This window comes from Centrocercus urophasianus, unplaced genomic scaffold, assembly GCF_019232065.1.
Source record: "Centrocercus urophasianus isolate 14NV4802_14NV808 unplaced genomic scaffold, USGS_Curo_1.0 seq_12, whole genome shotgun sequence".
NCBI lineage: Eukaryota > Metazoa > Chordata > Aves > Galliformes > Phasianidae > Centrocercus > Centrocercus urophasianus.
In genome coordinates, this window is record NW_024884364.1 from 31,593,245 (window position 1) to 31,619,244 (window position 26,000).

Consider the following 26,000-nt stretch of genomic DNA (forward strand, 5'->3'; position numbering starts at 1 on the left):
TACAGCTAGCACCTGGAATATTTCTTGCCAGAAAGTAAATATATGCAATTTCTTTGGTATTTATTAAGTCTACAGTTGAAGGCAGCATCCTATCACTTCTCACAACAGCCCAGCGCTCTCCTCATTACAACCTCCTGCCAGGTGTTTGTAGAGAGCAATGAGCTCTCCCCTCCACCTCCTCTTCTCCACATAGAACAGCCTCAGTTCCCTTTTTCCTTGTAACACCTGTTTAAAGTGTTTTCTAACATCTTATGTTTTCTAACATCAAGCATTTAAGATAGCACAGTTTTAAGATTAAGAAAGATACCCATATCACAGAAGCTGTAAGAATCACATACTGCATCAGAATAGCCACACACATAAGCCCACATACCCCACCTCCCACAGTAACAGACAAGAGGAAGGCACAGCATCACCCAGAAATCCTCTCCAGTTCCAGCAAGTCAAGCATTACAGGCAGTGTGCCTGGCAGTTGCCCAGAAACAGCTTTCTCAAGAAAAATACTTCAATACATTGCTTTTACATGTTTTTTGTTGTTGTTGTTTTTTTTTTTTTTTTTTTTTTTTAACACCTGTGCAGTTTTTATGAGTCATAAAGGTTAAATTTGGTACTTTTTTTTAATTATTTATTTCATTCATTATGTGAAGAAGATTGGTAGTCAGTGAATCAGGAACTCCGGGGAGGCAAAAAACCTCTTTTTAATAAACAAGTTTCTTCTGACTAATTTTTGACATCTATATTTAAATGTTCAAATTTCAACACGCATACAATCACACAAAAATAGCTGTAGTTATGCAAAAGACACAGTGAAATTCATTTTCCATTCACATGCCATCTCTCACGAGAACCAGAACATCAGTTGCCTTGCAACATTTGGACATGAAAAAGCAAGATGAACACTTGTTAAACTACTTCTTAACCTAGCAAGAGCAACTAGAGAATTAACAGAATGTGAGGCACAAATCTTCCTTCTCAAGACAAAATCAGACAGCCATATTCATATAGAGCTTCCATGCAAGCGCATTTCCCAGTTTCAGTAAGCAACCAAGGAACGTGGCTCTTTCTCTATCAGTATGATAGCTAGCTAACCTGCAGGCAGCCCAGCAACTTCAGTTCTACTACTAAAGGTGACCTTCAACTCACGTATAAAAAGCTTTCTTTCTTTCCCCCACACTTGCCTCACATTCTCTACAATTTAAATACTTCCAAACCTTCCACATAAGTGAAATTTATCTTTGAGACTCATGGCCTGCACGGTTCTCATAATCCTTTTACGTTCAAAGCATTTCTACACACTGAAGCAGACATAAATAGGTTACATATACAGTTCTCAAGGCCAAGAGGACTTTCTGTGACTTAAGCCACACACAAGAGTTTTCTAAAAGCTCTGCCATCGTTCAGTGGTCTGGCTGTCCTTGTCATATCCTGGCATGCTGATGCTGTGTAGAAGTGCCAAGCATGTGTAAGACAGGAGGAAAAAGACTCTGAAACATCCAGGGATTACATTAAGCCAGAGCTAGAAACTTCACATTCTGTACCACTAGAACAAAAACTCTACATTGTACTTAGGGACTCCTCTTTCCACTTATTTATATTTACCACTCATTAACCTTTATGCAAGAACTGATTTTAACTTAGAGAATTTGCAGTACTTACTAACAGAAATTACTTACTAACAAATAAATTTAGTACTTAGATACATTGGAGGGAAGGCATCCAGAGGGTCCTGGATAGGCTGTAGAAGTGGGCCATGTGAACCTAAGGAGGTTCAGCAAGGCCAAGTGTAAGGCGTTGCATTTGGGCCAGGGTAATCCCAGGTGTTAATACAGATTGGGCAAAGATCTCCTTAATAACAGCCTTGAGGAGAAGGACCTAGGGGTCCTGATGGATGAGAAGCTGGACATGAGCTAGCAGTGTGCACTTGCAGCCCAGAAAGCCAACTGTGTTCTAGGCTGCACTAAAAAAGGGGTGGCCAGCAGGGAGAGGGAGGTGATTGTCTCCCTCTATTCAGTTCTTGTGAGGCCCCATCTGTAGTACTGTGTCCAGGCCTGGGGCTCCCAGCACAAGAAAAATGCAGAGCTCCTTCTTGTCCAGTGTCAGGCCACTAAGATACTCAAAGAGTTGGAGCACCTCTCCTATGAGGAAGGGTTGAGGGAACTGGGCTTGTTTAATTTGAAGAGAAGGCTCCAGGGAGACCTCATTGTGGCCTTCTAATACTTGAAGGGAACCTATAAAAAGGAGGGGGTACGTCCATTTGTAAGGGTGGATAGTGGTAGGACAAGGGGGAATGGTTTTAAACTAAGACAGGTGAAGCTTAGGTTAGAGATCAGGAGGAATTTTTTTCACTCAGATGGTGGTGACGCACTGGAACAGGTTGCCTGAGGAGGCTGTGGATGCCCCATCCCTGGAGGGGCTCAAGGCCAAGCTGGATGTGGCTCTGGGCAGCCTGGTCTGCTGGTTGGTTACCCTGGGGGAGTTGACACTAGATGATCATTGTGGTCCTTTTCAACCGAGACCATTCTATGATACTAGGTCAAGTTGCATAAGCTACTTTAAATGCCTGCAGTTTTATTCACAAATTCTTATTTCCCACGTCCAAAGTGTTACATATTACTACAGTTATCTGTTTAACACAACCTCTAATACTATACGAAGTATCTATTAATGACACAGAACGCAAGCATTAATCCAAAACATACCTGCAATGAGGTAATGGATCCCGTGTGCCCATGGAGGACAGCAACTGGTGCACAAGTTCTCAGGCACCACACTCTAATCATCTTATCACAGCTACCAGCTGCAATCATAGTGTTTTCATAATTGACAGCCATATCAGAAATTTCAGCTGAATGCCCGCGTAATGTGGCAAATAACCGGCCATTATGAGTTGACCAAATCTTTACCAGGCAGTCATCTGAACCCTAGAAGGAAACATATAGATTAGCAAAGTGTTTAAAAGACATTCAGGATAAGTTTTTCAGTTTCACTTGAAGAACTTTTGTTCATTCAGAGTTTGATACATTTATACATCTGTATAATCAATGAATATAAAGATATTGTAATAATGAAATAAGCAAAAGAGTTTGGCAAAGCAGATTATAATAACAAAAAGAGAATAGACAGAAAGCTTACCCACATCCTAGGCTCACTGCAATGCTCCAGCAGAGCAGATCTCCAGAAGAGATCCTTCCCCACTGGCAGCCAGCTCTTAAATGGGTCTAGGAGAGGGGGAGCCAGGCTCCACCCCTTCCTGCAGCACAGCTGAATTGCCTTCACCTGTGCTCCCAGGGCTGACTCATTGCTCACCTCAGGTGATCAATCAGAGGTTCAGGCCATGACTCAGAAGTTCCCATACAACATCTATTTAAAACCATACATGCTACTTGACAAAAATGAAGTTATAAGAACCAAAACATTCAATTACGGTTCAAGATTACACTGCAATCATCACAAGTCTATACCAGGGAAAGAAGAAAGTATGGACTAAATTTACCCGGATTAATTTCAACTCACAGTGAATATTCTATGTCCAGTCCTATCGAATGCAACACAGTACACAGAAGAAAGATGACCAAGAATCCGCCTGTGCATCTTCACATGCTGATACATACTTCCTGGAAATGAAGTACTGAACTTTGCATATCCACTTAGCTGTCTCGCTCGATATACTTCCACTAGAACACAAAGAGATCAGAGAATTAACATTAATATGTAGAACAAGGTTTTTTTTTCTAAAACATCATTTTGTTTATCACCTGTTAAGGTACTACTTGAGGATATCCTAGAAAGTGACTTTCATATTTTATGAAATCAGATGCCTTTTTCTGAAGCTGATTTTTTTTTTTAAATGTGTATAGTAAGCAAGTCAGCACTTTAAACTTGCTCAAATCCAAACTTCTGTATCCAAATATGGAGAGCCAGATGTTATCTTTTTTTTTCCTCATGGCTTTCTATGCATTAAATCACACAGCAGACCTCTCCAAAAGCAAATTATTCATAAATGCTAATCTGTAGGTTTACCTACTCAATATACGGGCTTTATAAAAGAGAAAGATCTCATCTAGAGACTACTATCACACAAGAACTGTAGGCAGGCCTCTGTACCATATATAAATAACTCCACTTAAGTCATATGAAGTTCTCCAGATAAGCCTCCAGATCCAGTTCTGAGGCACAATTTTTAGTCGTAGTGAGACCAGTTTAAGATGCACATCACACGCTTGTATCAGTAGTGCTGAACTTCAGTAAGCACATACCGAGATTTGGTGGTGTGCCATAGTTGACAGGAAATTCAGGAGGTCTTCCTCTGTGAAGAGCAGCAAATGCAGAGCCTTTCCAAACAGTGTTCCTGCAATCTTGAAAAATCAAGTAGAAGCCTGTCATATATATAGGTTAAAAATGCAAGGCCAGCTGCAGTTTCAAAGCACAGTAATGAGCATAACAGTCAGTGGTGGAATAACTACAAAAACTGTAAGACCAGAAGTCCCCAAATGTATCATGAACAACATAGCATAAAAGAAAATGATAAAAAAACTATTTTCTATAGTAACAGTGGAGAAAAAACAGTAAAAAACAAAGCCAACACAAAACCAAGAACACCAAGGAACCAAAGCCAAGCTTTTGACTGGTGACACAGAACACAAAACTAAATTCTCACCTGGAATTCTTGTACTCACTTTCAAAATAAAGTGTTTACGATTAAGAAATATCAATAAATATTGTTTTTATATATATCAAATTATTGGACAAGACAATCTCAAGAGGTCCCTTTCAACTTGGTGACTCTTCTACTTCTCACACAGAGTCATCTGGACACACTCATGCTAAAATAATTGCAATCCCAATTTTAAGTACAAAACAGTCATTGAATTATTCATAGCTCACCCTTTAAATCTAAGACAGATAACCAAAAAACAAGTGCATCCAATAAATCAGTCCCACACCATAGTATCTAATTACCCAAAACTGCACAAATGCATGAACAAACACCTCTCTCCTGAAACGTTCAAAGAGGGAAATCTAAAGCCAAAACCTATTTTGTGAAAATCAAATAACCCGTGTGTCTTGTACTGCCAACCACCCACTTTAAATAACAGAAAATGACTTTCTTTGTACAAATGTACAATGTACTAATTTTGAAGGCGTTTGCATTAACCAGGAAAACTATCAAAATAAATGGTGTTACTGTCTCAGGTTGGCACTGAATACAGCACAACAGCTACCACAATTGAAATCCACATGGGCCAATCAATATACTATTCAGAATGCTGTGGATGTTGAAGAAGCAGTACTCGTCTCCTGACGGTTCATTTTATTGCAATAATACTGAAAACAGGCAAGATTCAGCAGCCTTAGCACTCAGAATAATGGTGATTGAAGGAACTGGGGCTGTTTAGTCTGGGGAAAAGGAGGCTGAGGGGTGACCTTATTGCTTTTTTCCAGTATCTGAAAGGTGATTGCAGTGAGAGCAGGGTTGGTCTCTTCTCATTGGTGACAGGATGAGAGGAAATGGCCTTAAGTTGTGCCAGGGGAAGTTTAGGTTGGATATCAGGAAAAACTTCTTTACAGAAAGGGTTGTAAAGCTCTGGAATAGGCTCCCCAGGGAGGTGGTTGAGTCACCATCACTGGATGTGTTTAAAAACCGTTTGGATGTGGTGCTCAGGGACATGATTTAGTGGATGGCTGTTAGAGTTAGGGTAGGATGGTTAGGTCGTGGTTGGACTCTACGATCTCGAAGGTCTTTTCCAACCTGAGAAATTCTATAATTCTTGAGATGCAGCTTAACACTTCTCATACAATCAGCACACTACTATGCTATTAATACGCAGATTGATGGTGCCTTGGTTCATTAAACACAGTACACACGGAGAAAGCCCACTGCCTTCAAAACACTCCAAAAGCGCTAAGCAGATACTTAAGAAAATGTATCATATCCATTTCAAATAATAAACAAACCATACCTTTCGCTGTACGGAGCAATGATTGCCTTCCTGCACCAAGTAAGGAATTCACTCTCGAAATGCTGGGTGGTATCTCCTTATCCAGTATTGGGCCAATACGCTTGCAAATTTGTAATAAATGGTCTGGAGCCACATGCTTGTTGGATAGCACCTGACAGAATATTAAAGTCTTAAACACATGCACAGCACATCCTGAAAAGATGAATCTAAAAGCGTGAATATTTATAGAAGTATTTGGACAATGTCTAATATGTGTCAATTCAAATTGCAAAACAAAAAACCTACCCTGTAGAGCTCTCGTCTAGGGAATTCACAAGTGCTCTCCAAGAATGGGAGAGCTGTAGCAGAAAAAATAAGAAAGTACAATTGCCTACCTCACATCATCATTTTAACCACAGAAAGTCCACAGTATTCACACCTGTGGTATCTGTTTGTGCAGCACCCTACAATGGGCATCTCCACCTAACACATCCGATTATTTTTAAATGATCAAAAGCAGGTCTGCAGAACTCAAGATGGTGGAAAACTTTGTTGTTATCAAGCCTAAGAATTTATGCAATTACAATTTCAGTTGCACATTACTTGTTAGGTGACCATCATCTAACGTACAAATAGGCTCTTGGAACAATGCCTGCTACACAACACCAGACATCCTTAACTCCTTACACCAAGGGGATCAAAACAATCACTTATCAATTCAGGAAGATCCCATGCCATCTACATCTAATATTCTAAAATAAGCACACTTCCACAACCACTTAGATGTCTCAGTCAAGAATAACTGTGCAGCTCTACCGTTTAGGACTTTCTTTTTTTTATTCCTCTTTCCCAGGAGATGAGTAAACAAAAAATCCTAATCAAACAATGAAGTTAATCACAATACCACGGAAACTAAACAAAGTTTGCACAGACTTGAGTAAAACAAAGCATTGGTATCATAAATTTACACTCCAGGGAGGTGCGAATCAGCAGGTACAAATGGACCCACGCCAACTCGACTCTCTGATCCAGCCACGAAAGAACCAGTCGGACCCAAAAGTTGTACTGCTGCTTCAGCAGTGAGGCCATTTCCAGCCAACACACCCAAGAAAACCAAGCAGGCCCACAACAACAGAGGTATGCGGCCTCCTGCCCACAGTGCTCAAAACTCAGGCAGAACTAGCTCATGCTTATGATGCCATTCCCTCAGCCTAGTGACTGAACTTCAGTGAGAGAAGTCTCAATGCTGCTGATCTCATCACCAGAAAAGAGGGAATAAAAATACTGTACTCTGCCATGTAAGAGATGTTAAAGTTGCCCAAATGTAAACTAAGTAATGAGAACAATATGATTTAAGCAATGGCCTAACAAGTTCTAATAACAATCCAAGTAATGTACAAAGTTTTAGGGGGTACAGGCTGTAATCCTGATAGAAGCAGAACAGCTGGAAGTATCAGTAAAAGAAATAACATCCCTACACAGTCAAAGGTATTTCAGCACATCAGCTCCAAAGACACTTATGCTCGATTATGAGAAATTACTTGGTAGAAAAAAGGAGGCACTTTTTTATCCTTTCTTTCTAAATTCTGCCTCTTCAGCTGGCACAGAATAGTAACAGACAAGGTATTCAGGGCAGAAAATTCAGCATAACCTGTGTCAGGTCTTATAAGCCATTCTGCTTGCACACCACCATCAGGAAGCTCACATTCTAAATGCAACCACTGACAGAAGCACAGTGACCAAATCAAGCATCTTTTAAAAAGTAGGTTCACTCATCTTTCGAAAGAAACAGTTAAACTGTTTCTCCAATTCAACAATAGACAGAAACAACTGCACCACAACTGCTGTTGTTTGCATCACTGCAAATTCAGTGATACCAGCTGAACAAGAAGTTCCCAAAGCCCCTCAAAAATCAGAAGACAGATTCTGAATATTCTGAAATACTACTGCCCTTTACAGATACTTCTTTTAAATTGGATAGGAAAAAGAGAGAGAGATGACACATGCTGAAGAATTCATCTGACAACCTGAAATGCACACAGAAACCTGCACTGAGGTTAGAGAAGCCCACCCTTCTACAAGTACCGTAACTTTTTACCAGAAGAACTGAGCTCAAAGAAGAATAATAATGAAAATAAATAAAAACCTTTCAAACTCAATCCTACTTTCACATTTGCTAAATTCAAGTCAGATCTTGACAGCATTCCTGTTTAGCAAGACCTGGCCTTCTGGTGACTTAAATAATTCAGTTAAGGCCTCATTTGCTCTCCGAACCACACTGACAACTGAAAGAAATGGAACACAGTTTACCATCTGAAGCAGTGCTTAAATTAAGACAGTGTTTTTTAAAAAATGTCACTCTCCCTCTACACAGATACAACCTTGAGACGTTTAGATGTGACACAGGAGGTACGAGGGGTACAACTACTGCATGCAGACTGACAGGTAAGGGAGCTGCCCGTTAACCCTACATGCCCCAATTTTATGAGGTGGCAATACATCAGTGGCAGATTGCTTTAATGCAGTACATGCCGTACGGTGGCCACAGCTGTCTTACTGCCATTTAGAACAGAGCGCAGCCACAGAGAGCACTCACAAGAACCACAACCACCGATCTCGGAGCGGCGATTTCATTTCCTAATCCGCTGCAGGGGGAGCGATGAAGGAAGCCGACCAGAAAATCATTACCGTCCAATCACAATGCTCCTAACAATCTCGCCGGCGGAACTCCGCAATGAAAGCCGGCTGCGGGTTGGCTGCTGCCCTCACGCAGACGGCGGCGTGCACCGCCGCACCGCGCCGGGCTCCACCTCTGCTATGTAAACAATATCCCAACGTACGGCACGGCCGGGGTACGGACAGCCGGGGGAACCCCAACAGAGCCAACCCCAACGGAGCGAGACTGGGGAAACGAAGAGCCGGGCCCTCCTTACAGGGAACGTGCCCGGCGCCAACGTTACCGTCCGAGCCAAAAGTTTTTAAAACGAGAAAGTCTCACCAGTTCTTCGTAACTTCTATAATGCTCGTTGCCTTCCCAATCCAACCTTTTAGGAAGCAGCTAAACCGAGAAAAAGAGGGAAAAAAAAAATTAAAGGGGAAAAGGCAGGATTTCATGAGCACGAGGCGCGCTGAGGGGAGGTCCGGGCACCACGCAGCGCTCAGGCGGGGCTCTGGGGGCGGCTCACGCACCTGGTGCTGCTCCAGCTCCTGCACCAGCACCTGCGGGGACACACAGAGCGGTCAGCGCGGCCGTTGGCGCGCACAGCCCCGGGCTCCCTTCCCTTCCTCCCGCCCGCCCCACGCACTCACCCGCAGCGTCCCGCGGCACGGCCCGGTGCTGAGAAAGCGGGCGATGAGGAAGTAGAGCTCTGCGGGAGAGACGGAGGGAGATAGACGGGAGTGAGCGAGGCGGGGGCCACGGGGGCGGCTGTAATCCATCGCCGCCCTCGAGAAGATGGCGGCAGGGAGCAGCGGCCCGCGGCCCGCCGTTACCTGACTCAATGAGCGGCGGCGAAGCGCCGAAGCCGGAGGAAGCCGAGGACTCGGCCATGGCGGCTGCCGCGCTCAGGACTCGGCGGCGTCTGAGGCGGGCAGGGCCCGGCCCGGCATAGCCCTGTCAGCGCGCCCCTCCCCCGCGCCCCCCCGCGCTCTCTCTCTCTCTCTCTCGCGCTCTCTCTCTCGCATCCGTGCGCGCCGCCCCCCGTCGGACGCCTTCTCGCGCTCCGGCTCTCCCCTCCCCCTGCGCCGCCGCTCAGCGCAGCCTCAGCGCCTCCGCCGCCATCGCCGCCTCTCCAACTGCCACGGCGCCGCTGCCGCCACCTGCGCCCTGCGCGTTCCCAGAGGGCGGGGGAAAAAAGTAGTTCCCCGGATCCGGGAGTCCCGCGGGGAGAGCTCGGCGGGGAGAGGGAGCGGAGAGCGAGGAGCCGCGGTACAACGTGCAGTGAGGGGCGGCGGGGCGGCGAGAAGGAAACGGGGAGAGGGCCGGCGGAGGACGGAGATTTCGGGCGCGGAAGGATTACGCGAGGAGACCAGCGGTGACAGAACGAGTGTGGGCGGGGCCGCCCCGTACGCCGGGCGGTGTCACGGGCAGAGTGGAGGGCGTGCGGGCCGCTTCGCTGAGGTTCGCCGAGGACAGGGGGTTGTCCGGGCTGGGCCAGCACCACAGGCACAACACGATAAACAGGCACTGCGCCTGCTATACAGCCCGCTCGGCCACTTGTGGGAGTACTGCCGCGTAGACTGGTGTAGAGCAGCCCCCTCCCAACCAGCGCGTGGATGGCAGAGGTTGGAAAAGACCTTAGGATCGCTAAGTCCAAGCACCACGCTCATTGCCCGCGTCCCTCAGTGCCACAGCCCCACTGCTCTTGAACACCTCCCTGGGCAGCCTGTGCCACTGCATCACTGCTCTTAGTGAGAAGAATTTTTTTCTGAATATCCAGTCTGAACTTCTCTGGTGCAACTTGAGGCAGTTTTCTCTTATCCCATTACTGTTACATGAGAGAGAAGATTGACCCCCACCTCACCACAAACTCCTTGCACAAACTCATTGCACTCTACGACTTCCTGAAGGGAGGTTGTGAAGAGGGGTTTGACCTCTTCTCCCAGGCAACAAACAGGACCCAAGAAAATGGCCGCAAGTTGTGTCAGAGCAGGTTTAGATTAGATATAAGGAAGAACAACAACTCTCAGAGAGCGGTTCAGGCACTGGAATGGCTGCCCAGGGAGGTGGTGGAGTCACTGTCCCTGGCAGTGTTCAAGAGGCGTTTAGATGAGGAGCTATGAGATGTGGTTTAGTGCTTGTGGTAGCAGTGGTAATGGAAGGACAGTTGGATTAAATGATCTTGCAGGTCATTTCCAACCTTATGATTCTATGATTCCTCTCAGGCAGCTGTAGAGAGTAACGAGATCACCCCGAGCCTCCTCCGGGCTAAACAACCCCAGTTCCCTCAGCTGCTCCCAATCAGACTTGTGCTCCAGACCTTCAAGCACATCTGTGATTAGACCACCTCACAGAAACATGTTTTGAAAAGGATGGTTCTCCTTATGTGCTGTACGTAATTCTGAAGTTTAACGGTCACTCCATTCCTTCGTCACACCGACCAAAGGTCCCTCATGTTATAAAAGAAACCCATGAGACTCGCACATAAATTCCACTCCCATTCTCCACCTGCATGACTGGCACCTGGTGCTCATACACACCCTTCCTCATCTTCCTTGTAGCTGAAGCGCTGTGGGTTTTTTTCTTTTCTTTTTCCCCTCCTTTACTTGTTGTCATTTCAAGCTCTGTGGAGAAATATACTATTATTTCTTCTATACTTTCATTGCCATAACCGTACTCTTTACAAAATTCAACTGCTAAGCTTGAAATTAGACTTCCTTAACTGGACTGCTTATAATGACTAAACAGTGCTTCGCTCTTTTTCTTCCTTCTTCATAATATGCCCCACTACCAGTTATCTTTACAGTAAAAGCTAAGAGAACCCTTTCATGCCAGTTGTCACGATTCAGCTCTGATGAAATAAGCACTGACAGATGTGAAAGGTCTTCCTGTCTATTGCAGAATGAGAAGTCATAGTTGAATCACCTCCACTTCCTACAGAAACACATTTCATTCCTTACTGCATCAACACCAGCTTGTACTGCTCAAAACAAACCAGGGCTTCCATGCTCCTGACGCAAGCATCTCCCTTTGTTTTTTTCAGTGAGCATTTCCACCCTGTGAAAGGTGTTGCTGATTTATCCATAAGTCCTTTCACTTGCAGAATAAAATGAGGGAGGCTTTTTGTCTCCAAGAGTAAATTACTTAGGAATTACATAACAGTCTTAGAGATGAGGTGTTGAAGTCAACAGCATCTCAACATTGGAGACTCAAAACATGTGAGAAGCAGGCATTCAGTACAGGTACGAGGTTATTTGGGGATACTTACTGGCAATATTATTAGTCATTGAACTGATATTTCTGATTTGCTAAAAACACACACACACACAAAAGAAACAGAGCACATAAGCAGCTGTGTCTCCCTGCTACAAAAATAAGCAGTCAAATAAGGTAATTGGGGGAGGAAAAGGTATAGAAAAAGTGACAAATTTAGTTCAAGTCTTTAAAAATATCACAGAATTTGAAGTCAAAGCCAGGTGCGTTCTGCTCAGAACACAGCTGTGGTGGGACAGGACCAGAAGCACATTGTGAGTCAGTGTTGAAAGACATCCTTTATTATAAGTTAAGGAAAACCTAAACATTCCTTAAGTATGTAAGATGGAAAAATGGTAAAATGCTGTATCATATGAAAGCATTTGAGGAAGTGCTTCAATGAAAGCATTCTTTGAGAAAGTAAGTTAGAGGTGAAACTTTGGTGTCTTCAGAAGAAACTGGTAAGTTGGCACCAAAGTGAAGAGGAAGCAGCTGCTGTACTTGCAGGTTTTGTATATGAGCATAAAAAGTTCTCATTCAAGAGGAAAAAGAAGAAACTTGCTTTTTGATCTTGACTCCTCCCAAGCCAAGGCTGACAGTTATCCGACTGGCGTCAAACAGACTGATCAGATAAAGCTGTGTAAATGCTGCAATACGGCAAAATAAAGTACGGGGTGGGGAATCGAGTGCACTCTGGGAGAACTGAAATGATACAGTACTAGGTCTCATTTTTTACTTTAAGTAACGTATACTTAGTATGTCCCCTTCTCATGAAAGGCTGTTAAGTCTTAACAAAATCGATTGTTTTCTTCTAAGAGAATCACAGAATCACAGAATCACCCGGGTTGGAAGGGACCTCAAGGATCATGTAGTTCCAACCCCCCTGCCTAGCAGGGCCACCAAACACACACATTCAGATCAAATGAAACAAAAATCAGGCCAGTTTTGTGCTACATGAATGACCTTTCAGCATGGTTATGTTTTACTTTTATTTGAATCCATGCTCTGTCAACTTGCAGATCTATATAGCAGGCGCAGCTGCTTACAGCAGGCTACACTCACGTAGCAGCTCATCTGCACAAGAAAGTTTTCTTCTTCTTCCCTCACAGCTCTTGGCCAAATTCTTACACTCCTTATCTTTTGTGGGTTCCATTACATAAACTGCTGACTGCTTGAGAAGTTCACAATCCAGGCTCATTTTATTTTGTGCATTACTTAAGCACATAAATGCTGAACAGAGAAAAATATCTGGTGCTTATGGAGTTTGTTTTTTTTTAAAAAGGTACCAGAAGCAACAGTACGTTACCAGCTCTCAATCAAGAAGTTCACATAAGACTACAATTACAGTTTTCTACTTGCTGCTCACCCCTGCATTACTACCTGTAAGTAGCACAGTTTTTAACAACATAAAAAATACAGTTCAGAATCAAAGCCAGTAGGGCATTTATTCATTGCTTTCCAACAGAAGCACAAGTTCAATGACTGCACCCCCTTATACTCTGAGTTGTTGTAGTCAATGCAAGAGCTCTAGAAACATTCTTTCTTAATCAAGATTTATTTGGCTTTTGTTTGGTGATCACAGACACTACAATTTTACAATTGTTCTTATTCATATAGTTTATTTTTAATATAAAAACTATAATTTTATTTTTTCTAAGCCTATTTCAAATATTTTTCATTTGGACTTTGTAGACAAGCCCTCCTTTAAAACTAGATGTGAAGTACCAGCTGACATTCAGTCTATCAATCAGAAACTATTACCTATTCAGTATTTAAAGATAAAAGTTTCCAGTCTTTTACGTAGCAGTTACAAAGTTGTTGGAAAAAATAAACCTACACCTACCAAAAATAACTTTGTCACAGATATACATTACTGGTCAAGAAATCCAACACTAGGGAGCAGTTCATGAGATAAGCAACTCTACTGATGGTACAACCATAGATAAATAACTAAAACGTTCAGACGTTCTCAACATATTACAAGTTCCGATGTCTGTGTGTGCGCTTCGTTTAGTAGGACAGAAAAACTCTTCCTCCCAGTCTATGGAACGAGAAGCCGCATTAAGACTTCAAAAACCTCTCCATTTTGTAACATCCCGTTCATTTCTGGTTTCACAGAAAACAGACAACCAGTACATGATTTTACCTCTTAAAAAAATCATTTACACTTAGATATCTAAATATGTAAAAAAATGGATTGAGTTGGGATTCTCTCCTTTTAAAAACGTGTTTTTTAGAACTACCAAAAAACTTGCATTTACAAAATAGTTGATAAAAATATTCCTCTGAATTGTACAAGAAGAAAAGTATAAGGATCACCAATTAAAGACTTGGTACCAGATGTTATTCAGACTTCACTTCTTCTTTCTCTACTGCTGCATCAGACGTTGGGGTCTGAAAAAGAAGAGGGGAAAAAAACAAACATTTCAATGCAAAAAGTTTCAAAGTAACGCAGACTTTTAGCTCACAGTATTTTTAACGCACACATTAGGCAACCTGACATACAGAACAACCGTGACTTGCTTCTATACAGCATGCTTTGTAGTCTTAATGAAATGGAACTACGGTGTGCTTATTGCTCTTGGATAACGCCCTACTAAACTCAAGTTTTCCCTAAAGGGCTTCTATCAGCTCGGGTGCAGCACTATGGATTTCAGAATGTTGATGCAGTACCACTCAATCTGCACTTAAAACATTTTTTAAGAAAAAAAATGTTTCAATAATTACTGCCTTGCTGAAATAAAAAAATTACCTAACAAGCTGAAATCCTTGCATATATTGTGATTAAAACAAACATTATGGATGTACTTCATGTATTTAAATGCAGCACTGTTAACACTTTCAAATCTCCCTATATTTTAAGGCAAGTAATATATAGGCACTCAGTACCACAGTAAAATTACATCATTGAAAAAATACTGAATGTAGCACAACCAGACTGTTTTTATATCAGGCCTCTATATGTTGCACCTCAACTTCAGGACAGGTTCATACAAACTTAACTGATTACAGCTGTGAGTCCATCTGGACTAGAGAACTGTTTCCTCTTGCAGTGTAGTTTAAAAAGAGGAATTCAATGTAAAGATTTAATTTCATTATCCTAAAGGTTTACAGAAGTACCAGCAGAATATTCTGGTTAATTATAGCAGTACCAAATCAGAAACCCTAACCCCTGCTAACTGTCCTTACTGCCACATAGGAGAAGCTTTTTGAAGGATGAAGTACAGAAGCTTCCCCCCCCCCCCAGAGACATTATGCTCTTTTTAACATAAGAATTCACTGCCCTTTCATGAGATACTGAAGCATTATATTAATTCAGCAATTTTGACTGGTGTGACCAACCTGAAGATGTGTTCCCCAAATCATCATCCATTCCTTAGATTTACATCTCCTTTAACTGGTATATTAAATAAACTACAGGTGAAAAATATTGCCAAATTTAGCTTTCTCTGGCATTACCAAAATATCACGTACACAAATGGAAAAACCAAACTGTGCAATGCTAATACATTGATAGAGCCACACTTAAGCCTACCAAAGAACTCATATTTACAGCACAACCTAGACACAAAAAGCATAAAGTTTGCAAATAAAGAATGTTAATCCAAAGTTGTCTTGCCCACTCAAGTATTACTCTGTACCTTCCTTACCCAAGAAAACCACTATCTACCTGAAGGCCAAATACTCTTTTCTCTCGTTGAAGATAAATTTGCACATGAAAAAAAATATATTTTTTATTTAAAAAAGGAAGCAGGAAGAATAAATCATATTTAGATTAATAAATCCTCTGATTACATGACCAAACTCAACTGATTAACTGAAATGAACTAGGCAGCCAATAATGCAGTAATTCGAGAGTAATTCTAAGCATGTTACTACACGAAAGCTGGATTTATGCAATTGTTAACAGCTCATCAAACAGGAGGCACTGCCTCCCTCAACAGATCTTGTCCTAAAGTGATGCCTACCATCCAGAAAAAAAAGCAGGGTGAAGGATATTTTTATTTAGTACAAAAAAACTTCAGCAATAGAGTCATTTTAGCAGAGTATTACAACCAAGACTGATTTGGCCCATTTCTCAACAACTATTAGTCATCCTTGTACTTCTTTTCCCCTCCTCCCTCTATGAGCCTTACCAGCAGGCAAAACAGCTCCTTGCTAAAGGATGTTATCCTGTACTGGGATTTGGGTAAGATTTTCACCATTTGTTTTCATGTCAAGGACTGTCACCACATCACTGCAACTCTTTTGAGTGCAACCAGAATTTCCCTGGTTTATCTACTAATGTTTCAATAACCAACAGTTTTCTTTGCACAGAAATAGATTCTAGTTTAAGTACTATCTGCTTCTCTAACAGTTGTATGCTTATACTAGTTACAGTCAGTTATCCAGCTGTTTTAGACCAAAGAATACAACTTTACCTCCTCACTTTTAGTGTCTCCATTTTCTGCAGGCAAGTTGTCCTTTATCTGCTCTTGGTTTGTCTCTTCAGTTTGTTTTCCTTTAGGCCCCTTTTTCCCCTTTGATTGAGCTTTCTTGTTCTCAGATTTATCCTACAATTAAATGAAATGAATTCATATAACCTATACCATAAATTTTGAAAGTAATTAAACAAAAACAAGATGGACTTGGCAAACACCAAGAGCTACTATTAAGGAGCTAATACATATATACTTCCTTGAATAGCACATATTACAAATACATAATGCTCACAGAACTTAGGATCACTCTTTTATACAGTAACTAAAAGCACTGCTTAGAGTGGTGCAAACCCATCTGAAAAACCTATCAGAGACAAAAAACAATAGTAATTAATTCCAGTGGAGAGTCAGAGCAATTTGTCATACGTGGTTTAATCTCTTGTGACATATTAAAAATCATTAACATAAAGTACAAAATCCATCGGTGAACTCATTCCACTTTGTATACACCAAACACTTCAGTCTCGTTTTTTTTTGTATTGACAGGTGAGAATTTCAGTAACGTATCCTAAATAGATGAACAATTGCAGGTATCATTTTCAGCACTCCTTTACAAGTATCTCAGTCATGTCTTCTGCACCTGGCATCCCTGTTGTTAAATGGATTGGAGAAAAGTATTCGCTTAAGAGCAATCTTACCATAAAAATTTAACATATCTTCCCAAACATTCCACACAGCAACCAAGTACTACAGAGATCCAGCTGGTCCAGATGCTTATAAAACACCTGTGTCAATCTTAATTGATGTTGAAGTAGTTTTTGACAAAATTAGCACTGGTATTTACAGATCCTAACAAAAGTTTTCAGTAGAGGACAAACTACGACACCTCTGGCAGATACAATCTGTGCCAAAAACGTAATCCATTTATACTTCTAAGCAGGCAACTACTATAATGACCTACCTTAAGATGTATCTGATCTCATTAAAAATAGTGTGCATTCCACATCTGTTTGTCAGTGTATATCCTACTATATATCCTGTATATCCTAATTTACTGTCTCTGAACTAAAATCTACTGAGGAAGAAAAAATCATTTTTGTTTATTCTATGTATAGTAGAAACGTGCACTTCTGATTATTATGAGAAACCATCATGCTACATGTATCCATACTTCATTTTCACTCCAAGTGTTCATCCTCACAAAACCAAACAAGAAACCACCACCACCACCAATCACCATCATGTTACTGTGCTACCATACACAAGCAACTTTTTAATACACATTTAAATACATTACCTATTGTACATGAATGCACATGCAAATTATTATCTTCACAATAATAGAATTCTGTGAAATTCTGCAACACTAAGCAGAAGTTCTAAGTGTTTTACATCACGGCATGCAAACATGCAGTAAGGAATATGACATGTAGAGGGTGCAGTGTGAAAAATAAACAAGGGAAAAAATGCTGAAACATCACCTACATTTTTCACTGTGCACAAAACATCAGAAATGCTTTTCTCCCATGTTTAGAAAATATCTTTTATTTTTAACCCTCCCCTCCCCAGTGCACTGAGATAAAATAGACTGTACTTGATGAAAGAAAAATCACAAAAAAAGTTATGAATGTTAGTACTCAGTATCACTAATCCAGATGACAAGTAACTTCACAGCACGTAGACTTCTAGTATTTTCTAAATATTAGTCAATGAGATGCACCATGCAGACACTTGGGGGGAAAAAACAGAGAACTGGAGCTGAAATAAAATTAGAAAGCTTCACCAAAGTTCTTAGACTTAAAACTCAGAGAATGAGAGCACATTCATGTTCAAAGCACTGGAATGAAGGCGAGTGTAGCACTGCTAAGGAATTATTAAAGTGAAAATGTCAAAAACTCTGCAAAGCATCTTATCTTGCCGTCTTTTAAATGATCCTAAGCCATATGCTTGAAGAAAAAAAGAACAAGACCCAAATGCTTGAAACCACACAGAAGACAAAAACACATACACTGCACACACTGACCTGCCACCACATATAAACCCTCATTTCTTTAAAAAAAACAACAATGCTGCCCACACAGCCCCTGCTCCCCTCTCCCCCATCGCCCCCAGGCTCTCACCTTCGCAGCCAACGCCTTGGCTTTGGGCTCCGCTTTGTCAGGCACAGGTTTCTGAAGAGAAAGCAGAAGCAGAGCTCGGTTCAGCTGCAGACACACCATCCCCCGCCCCGCCGGTGCCGGCCGGTACTCACGGCGGACAGCCGCGCCGATCTCCTCTTCGGTACCTCCTCACCAGCCTCCGAGCCACTGGCGGCCACCTGCCAACGCAAACGGCGCGCGTTAGACGGCGCGTTAGACGGCGCGTGCGCGGCGCGCAGAGGCGGGCCGGCTGGGAGCACGTGATGCGCCGCTCGGCCCGCCCCTTCTCTCCGCCGCCGCTTTCGGATCGCGAGCCTCGGCCGGGCGCCCGTCGCGCGCCGCCGAACCTTCCAGACGACGCCGCTGAAGAGAGCGGCGGTGCTCGGCGCCGGCCCTCTTCGGCGCGCTGCCCTGCCGGCGACTTCAGCCGGGCGGCGGCGGCAGTTCCCCTCGTTCCCCTTTTCTCCTCGTCCCCCACGCCCAGCGTCACCCGTCTCCGCTGTTTCCCCCGCGCTTCACCTTTCTCTTCGGCATGGCGAAGCGCGCGGCGGCTCCCGCCCGGCTTCTGCTGCGCGCTGAGTGCCTCACCGCCAGGCGCTGCGGCCGCCCTCCCGCCCGCCGCGCTGCGCAGGGAAACCGCCCCCCCCCATCCCAGCAGCGCCAGCGGCGCCGCAACAGGATCCAGCCGGATTGGCGGGGGAGAGGCGGGGCAGGGGGCGACGCGCCCCGCGCTCGGCGGCGGCCGGCAGCGCCGCCTCCCGCGGGGCAGCGGCGGGGCGGGGACGGCGCCGTGCCTCCCCTCGCGGCGGGGCGGGGCCTCGCACCTAACCGCCGGCGGCGGTTAGGTGCGTGGGCCCGCCGTTTTTCGAACGTGTGCGGATTGGCCGGCCGTCGTCACGTGGCAGCACCTGTCCCTCCGCGCGCTTGTGTGCGCGTGCGTGAAGCATGGCGGAGAGCGGTGCCTGGTTGCTGGTGCTGAGCGCCGTGTTCCTCTGCAACGCGCTCAAGATCGTGCTGCCCTCCTGCTCCTCCATCGTGAGTGACGTCAGCGCCGTGTCCCGTTCCTCCTCGCTGCCGTTAGTAGCGCGGGGCCGGGCAGGAGCTGAGGGGAGGGCTCCGGGCTGCTCGGGGGTAACGCGTCTCTGTTATCTTAATGCTTTTGAGACATGGGTAAGATGCTGTGCTGGAAGGAACGCGGCTCGAGGTCAGTACGGCGCTTGCTGTGTTTCTATGAGCTCAGACTAGGTAGTCTGTAACAGAGAGGAGTGATGCTCGGTTTCTGAGCTACGTCTTGTTGGTGAGTTGCGAAGCTGGGCTCAAGTAAATAAAGCTTGCCGCTTCTGGTGTGACTCCAGGAGCTGAAGATGATGGAGGGAACAGCGATGAGAAGGACTGTGTCCCTGTCCTTACTGCAGGTATCAGATATCTGTGATCCACACAGTTCATGATGAGGAGAGAAGGAAGGAAAGTTTATTTCTTAGTAAAGAGAACATGGCATCTTTTCACTTCTGGAACATCTCGTTAATATGAAGATTTCCTCATGCCTTGGTGAAAGGGGATGGTGTCCTGGCAATGGGAGCCTTTGAGTGTGTACACAGGAGGCTGCCTTATGTGTGCTCAAATCAGCTAAATTCTGAGGAAATTACTTATTTTTCTTTAATTTTTTATTCTATATTATTTTTTTCTTATTATTTCTATATTATTTCTTTATTTTTTAGATATCCAGGTTGTTACAAAAGGATGCGGAGCAGGAATCCCAAATGAGAGCTGAAATTCAGAATATGAAGCAAGAGCTCTCAACCATTAGTATGATGGATGAGTTTGCTAGATACGCCCGTCTGGAAAGAAAGATTAACAAAATGACTGACAAGCTTAAGACTCATGGTAGGGTATAATATTTATTTCCTCTGTATGATATTCTTACTCTTTCTTAGTGATGGTTATTACTGAATCCAGTCTTTAATAACTTCACGAACTTCTCTGTCTTTAACAAAAGAAGTAATATAGTAAGACTGCATATCTTAATTGGGAAAGGATGAATTGCTGGATTGGAGCTATTTGGTTGTTGTGCTAGAAGATGCTAGTGGGGAAGTGTTAATGTGGAAGGTAACTAGATGAGATCCTTACTGTCTTTTTGCAATCCCATTTGACCATATGCAGTGGGTTTTATGATAAAACTACTGCTTTGTCTCTGTCAGGAACATGCATCATCTCATGGTAGAGAGCACACATAAACATTTGGCACTAGACTTTTGCTCGTCTGTCCAAACTCACTCACTGAACCTAACAAGACAGGAGAATACCTGCTTTGTGTGCCTTCTCTGTGCAGAATGATTAGACTTTTCTGCACTTGTTTAGAGAAATGACAGTCTTTACAACTGTCAGTTTTGAATTGTTCTCATTAGCATTATTCTTAATTAGTTAATTTCAATTAAACTAGACAACAATATTGCTTCAGAAAACTGTAGGCTGCTACTGTGTTTGAAGATGTGCTTCCTGTCATCTCTGAGCTGTTCTGTGTTGGGCTAGGGGTACTGCTGGAGGAAAATAAGCATGAGAATTTTGAATATTGAACCTGACCAGGAACATTCAGTGAGTGATCAGTCTTGGCTGTGAATAGTCTTAACCCGTTCTGAGTGAAATAAGGCAAAAAGTGTGCAACTGCTGAAACCATCCTTTTCCATATTTGTGAAAGGGAAAACAATATGTTATGCTTCATCTAAAACAGATTCTTAAGTTAGCAACTGCGTCGACTGTTCTCATTTCAGAACCAGCATTCTTGATTACATGTGACTTTTCTGTCTAGGATATCAGAGTTTTACAACTTTCCACAGTACCATTAATGTAAAACTCCAGAATCTAGCTCTTCATTGCTTTCACAATAAGTTATCTTGAAGAGATATTTTTAGACAGGTGTATGTTATTTAGTGCCCTGATTTGAAGACTAATAATATTAATGGATCACTACTTTTCTGACTGTTATAAATAATGCAGAGTAATATTATTTTTCTCTTAACAGTGAAAGCGCGAACTGCCCAATTAGCCAAAATAAAGTGGGTTATAAATATTGTATTCTACATCTTGCAAGTAAGTAAATCTTCTATTAGGGATACAAATTTGAGGACTAAATCCTTAGCAGTGTGATGAATCTCTTTTGTGTTTATTGACTGATGATTAGTTGCACAGGTATTTGGCAGCCCAGTGACATAATGCACACCGAACCAGAACAATTTCTTAGTTGTAGAGAGATGCAGCTGATAGGGTCTGGTTATTGTGAATGAAATGAGTTTTGAATTTCATGTCAGCTTTGTTTTTCTGGTATTGAGATGACAAGGTAGGAGTTTGTCTTACCTCCTTCATTACTGTTTCTTTTTGGTTTGTTTTTCATCTATACGTGGCAGTGGACCCAGGAAAGTTCTGATATGTAATATATATATATTTTGCTTGTGTTTCTGAAAACATAAAATGTTCTTCTGCTGTGGATGCAGATTTCCATATAGAGCTGCCACGTGTCTCCACACAGTGCCTCCTGTACCACATTGTTGCTCAGGCTTGATGCCAAACAACTTTTTTTGCCCATAAGAAGAGTGCTTAACCTAAGACGATGTTTTGGGTAATGTGAAAGTTAGTTGGATTCTTAGCAGACAAGGACTGTGGTTAAAAACAGTCATCAGAACGTAACAATTTGTATTATTACCACTTTTATTCATGCTAGATTTGAACCAGCCTCAAAATAAAGCGGTGATTTTCAGCTACTTATTGCTAAATCTTGTTGTTTGTAAAGTTAAGGTCATATCAAGCCTAAAATTCTTTTGTATTTGTTTCCGAACAATGTAAAATAATAAGAATGCTATTTTCTTTAATTTAGACTGTGAGATGTACTGCTTCAAAACATTGGTGGCAATATACTTCGATGTTTGTTATTCAAGCTAACAAAAACTTTCTTTCTAGGCTGCCCTGATGATTTCTCTCATTTGGAAATATTATTCTGAACCAGTTATGGTTCTTCCAAGCAAATGGCTGGCACCATTGGAGCGCTTGGTAGCCTTTCCTACAGGTGTGGCAGGTAAGAGCTGTGTGGTAGAGAAAATGCATTTTCCAAGTCTGTGCGGTTGCTAAGAATGTAATGATAAAGAGTACGTGTGGATTAAAAGCACTGCTTCTGTATATCTCTTAATAGCAAAATGGGGAGCTTCAGACATTATCATATGTGATTAGCTCGTGTTTAATGAACTCGCAACGAAAGGGGATATTTGTCTTTATTAAATCTTCTCAAACAGAGCAGTTTTATTTTAGTATGGAATACACCCTTGGGAAGGTTTCAAATCAGAAATATTTTTGTTTTAATTTGAAATTATTTAGATTGAAATAGTAGAATTGAGTTCAAAAATGTGCAGATACTTATGGGTCTGTATTACCTACACATGCTTCTTACACTACTATGAAATTTTACTAGTTTATAGCTCTGGGATGATTGAGGTGCGTTCTCTTCTGGTTGGTGTTCCCACCTTCTTTCCCCTCATTGCACTTCTTTACCTACTCAAACCCTTTTCTCTTGGTTGATGAATTAATGGTAAGAAGGATGTGACAGATTATGCATACCTGAGTGAAATGTGTGCTGCCTCTATTCTAATTGAAAAAATAAGCAGGATGACAGGACAGTGCAGTGTGGAAATGTACTATGAAGATAAAATGCTGCTGGTGAATCTTCATAGTAGGCTTTTTAAGCTTCAGCTGCCTTGGAGTGAATTCCAAATTATGATGTTGTCTTACCAGCTTTAATAGCTGTTGAGAGAATGCTTTGTATCCAGCGTGTTTAGTGGACAAGTAGACCCTTCTGTTTAGGGCCAGGGATGAGTCCTTGGAAGATAGTTATTTAAATAGTATTTTAAGGAATTTTATAAGGTTCATATCCTTACCTGCCTTCAGGTTCTCTTTTTGTTTAACCTTGGTTTATAACCAAAGTGAAGAGATTACTTCTGAATTCTAGGCGATGAAGTTAATAACACAGAAGTATTTAAAAATCACCAGAAGGTAGTTTCTTCCAGTACACATAATAAATAGCTGTGTATTCAGTGATACTATGTTGTATGATTCTATGCAGGCTGTGATACAGATATGCTATGTACTGCAGTTGGGGTACACTCTCTATGCTATCATTCCAGTACAAATTTCCACACTGTTAGTTTGAATGACAAGACTCTTTAAAACACAAGTGAAAGAGGTCTGGTTCAGTACTGAAAGTCTCATTTGGATTTTTCTATTCAGTTCTATGGGGATGAGGAGAAAGGACAGAAGTATGGATTTAATACTCTTTAAGAAGGCTGATTTGAATTTATTGGGAAATTCTTTCCTCTTCCTAGTCTCTAATTTTAGATTCCAAAGTACTCTTTATTTACCACACCTTTAATTTCAGCAACCTAGGCCTCTTGGATAGGGACATAGTGAATATTTTTAGAAATCATGGGTCATATTTTTGGCTCATATTTTTATTTGCTGCTCTTTCCCCAGCCTTCGGTTTTCTCTAAACTAGCATGCAGTTAACTGGCATGCCTTGAAGAAAATCATTTGCATCTAGACAGAAAGATATTTTGTTCCCATCAACCTCCTCACTGTTTCATTTTTTGTTTCCAAGTTGTTTAATCTGCGTGCTAAAGATGCAATAACTTCAGTCAAATTTTATATCTCTTTCAGGTGGTGTTGGAATTACATGTTGGCTTGTGGTTTGTAATAAAGTTGTAGCTATCATGCTTCACCCTTTCAGCTGAAGAAATCCCTGTAGTATATGGAGTCTAAACTACCACAGTACAAAAAAACATTTGTCTGTTATGATGGACCAGATTGGAGACACTTCTTGTTACTTTAGTTGGATGTTGGGCAGTATTGGTTTTACTTTCTTTCATTTATTTGTTTTTTTTTTGGTTTTATGATCAGCAGTTTTCAAAGAGCTGCATTGATATTTATAAAACCTCATTTTGATGCAGATAAACATTGATTGGTGGCAGAACCTTAAGGCTTTGTCATAATGTATTCGCAAAGGTCTTAGTGTTCTCTTTTTCCAGCTGTTAAGTTGGAAATGCACTGGCATTAGTATTTTTTGGAGCTTTGCTCTTTTGTTCTTTCTTTACTGTATAGTACAGCATTTTCACCCAAAGATGTGATTCCATTTGGTGACAAGTGGTATTTAATCAAAATAGGTAGTATGGTTGTTTTAGAATAAAACAGAATTTCCTTTTTTTTTTTTTTTTATCTGTAGATTGGGTTATTCTCAGACTATCTGAGAAAATATTAGTGATATATATGCAGAATCAACTTCTTATATTTTAGATTAATTTCTCAATTGCCAAATGCAGGTCAGCCGGTCACTTCAACACTTCTTTTAAATTCCTCATGGAATGAAAATTTTTAAAATTCCTTGTGGAATTATTGAACACTAGGTTGTTTTTTTTTTGTTTGTTTGTTTGTTTTTAATTTCTTTCCCCACTACTTTTACTGATAACTGACCTTTCCTTCCTTGCCTCATTTTCTACTTCCCAAGCGGAGCAAATACTGCTAACAGTATTTCCTTCCATGCTTTTGGAAAAAGGGTCCACCAAGCTTTCCAAGCTCCATGTTAGGAAAAGTAGAAAGCAGTTGATTCTGCAGAAAACTACATCCCTAGAGCTTCAGCATACATTAATGATAGTAATTCTTCCCAGTACTGCAGTTACACAACAGAAAAGCTGTGTTAACTTCTGTGCTATCTGCAAACCAATCTGTTCCAGCAGACAAAGCAGTGGCTTTAAAAAGCTCTATAATACCTCCTTGGACATAAGGTTGAACAAAGCTTTTGCAGATTTTGGCTTAGCTCGTGGTCCATACAGTGTTGTATTATTTCAGGTCCTTTGCCTGGCTGCAGGAAGTGGCTGGAGTGCATCCATATATTTAGAACTGCCTTTAGAATTAATTCAAAGAATGATGACACATTTTCTGCATGTCTGAGTGTATGTATTCATTAAATGTTGTTTTTTTTTTTTCTTAAATGTTATTTAAAAACTAATTTGTTTTTATATTAGGGATTGCATTTAGCCAACAGTAAAGTGAAAGCATTAAATATCGACAAGAAAAAAAAGTCAAGATTGAATCTGTTACATGTAATTGTGTTTTTATTTGTGAAATAAAGTTTTTCAGTCCACCTCAGGTTTTCTAATCCACATTTTTAATGTTAATTACAGTTTTCCTAAACAAAATAAAACCCACCTGTTTTCTTCATAGTGTTGGAGTTTACAGACTTTTTAACTATGCAGTTGATGTATTTCTGACTATAAAGATAAAAGCTATGATGTTGCCACTTAGCTTGTTACAGAGTTGAACACAGTGAAGTCAAGAAAAGCAGTATCATTTAGAATATTGACAAAGGCATTTGCTATTTATCCACAGTTAGTATGAGATAATGAAATACAGTTTGTTGGCAGCTCTGGTCGGACATCTAAACGAATAGGGGCAGAGAGGCTTTTGGTGATTTAGTACAAGCAGGGATGCTGGATTATGTCTGCTTGTTTGCTCTTAACTTTGGAGACAGCAGGAAGGGGATTGTAGAAGTGTTAATAGT

General features: G+C 41.8%; 3 protein-coding genes across 6 annotated transcripts in view; 1 reads left to right on the forward strand and 2 right to left on the reverse strand.

Annotated features, from left to right (window-relative positions):
- The window catches only part of BRWD1 (bromodomain and WD repeat domain containing 1), a 52,166-nt gene extending 42,662 nt beyond the window's left edge, over positions 1-9,504 (reverse strand). For all 4 annotated transcript variants that reach the window (XM_042809636.1, XM_042809635.1, XM_042809634.1 and 1 more), the window contains exons 1-8: positions 9,432-9,504; positions 9,249-9,307; positions 9,129-9,158; positions 8,938-8,997; positions 5,961-6,111; positions 4,257-4,355; positions 3,514-3,674; positions 2,700-2,921 (exon numbers count right to left, since the gene is read on the reverse strand). In XM_042809636.1, the coding sequence (XP_042665570.1) occupies positions 2,700-2,921; positions 3,514-3,674; positions 4,257-4,355; positions 5,961-6,111; positions 8,938-8,997; positions 9,129-9,158; positions 9,249-9,307; positions 9,432-9,489 (840 nt within the window). In that variant the 5' untranslated portion in view covers positions 9,490-9,504. The remainder of the gene's footprint in view (positions 1-2,699; positions 2,922-3,513; positions 3,675-4,256; positions 4,356-5,960; positions 6,112-8,937; positions 8,998-9,128; positions 9,159-9,248; positions 9,308-9,431) is intronic.
- A 3,765-nt stretch (positions 9,505-13,269) lies between these two features.
- On the reverse strand, positions 13,270-19,022 carry HMGN1 (high mobility group nucleosome binding domain 1). Its single transcript, XM_042810771.1, has 5 exons — positions 18,929-19,022; positions 18,523-18,588; positions 18,392-18,442; positions 16,272-16,403; positions 13,270-14,244 (listed from the first exon to the last, which is right to left on the reverse strand). Exons 1-5 carry the CDS (start codon positions 18,941-18,943, stop codon positions 14,194-14,196), a joined length of 315 nt encoding a protein of 104 aa, XP_042666705.1. The 5' UTR covers positions 18,944-19,022; the 3' UTR covers positions 13,270-14,193.
- A 314-nt stretch (positions 19,023-19,336) lies between these two features.
- On the forward strand, positions 19,337-25,658 carry GET1 (guided entry of tail-anchored proteins factor 1). The gene is made up of 5 exons (XM_042809458.1): positions 19,337-19,444; positions 20,128-20,293; positions 21,429-21,496; positions 22,361-22,475; positions 24,104-25,658. The coding sequence occupies exons 1-5, from the start codon at positions 19,355-19,357 to the stop codon at positions 24,175-24,177; spliced, it is 513 nt and encodes a 170-aa protein (XP_042665392.1). The 5' UTR covers positions 19,337-19,354; the 3' UTR covers positions 24,178-25,658.
- The last annotated feature ends 342 nt before the right edge of the window (positions 25,659-26,000 follow it).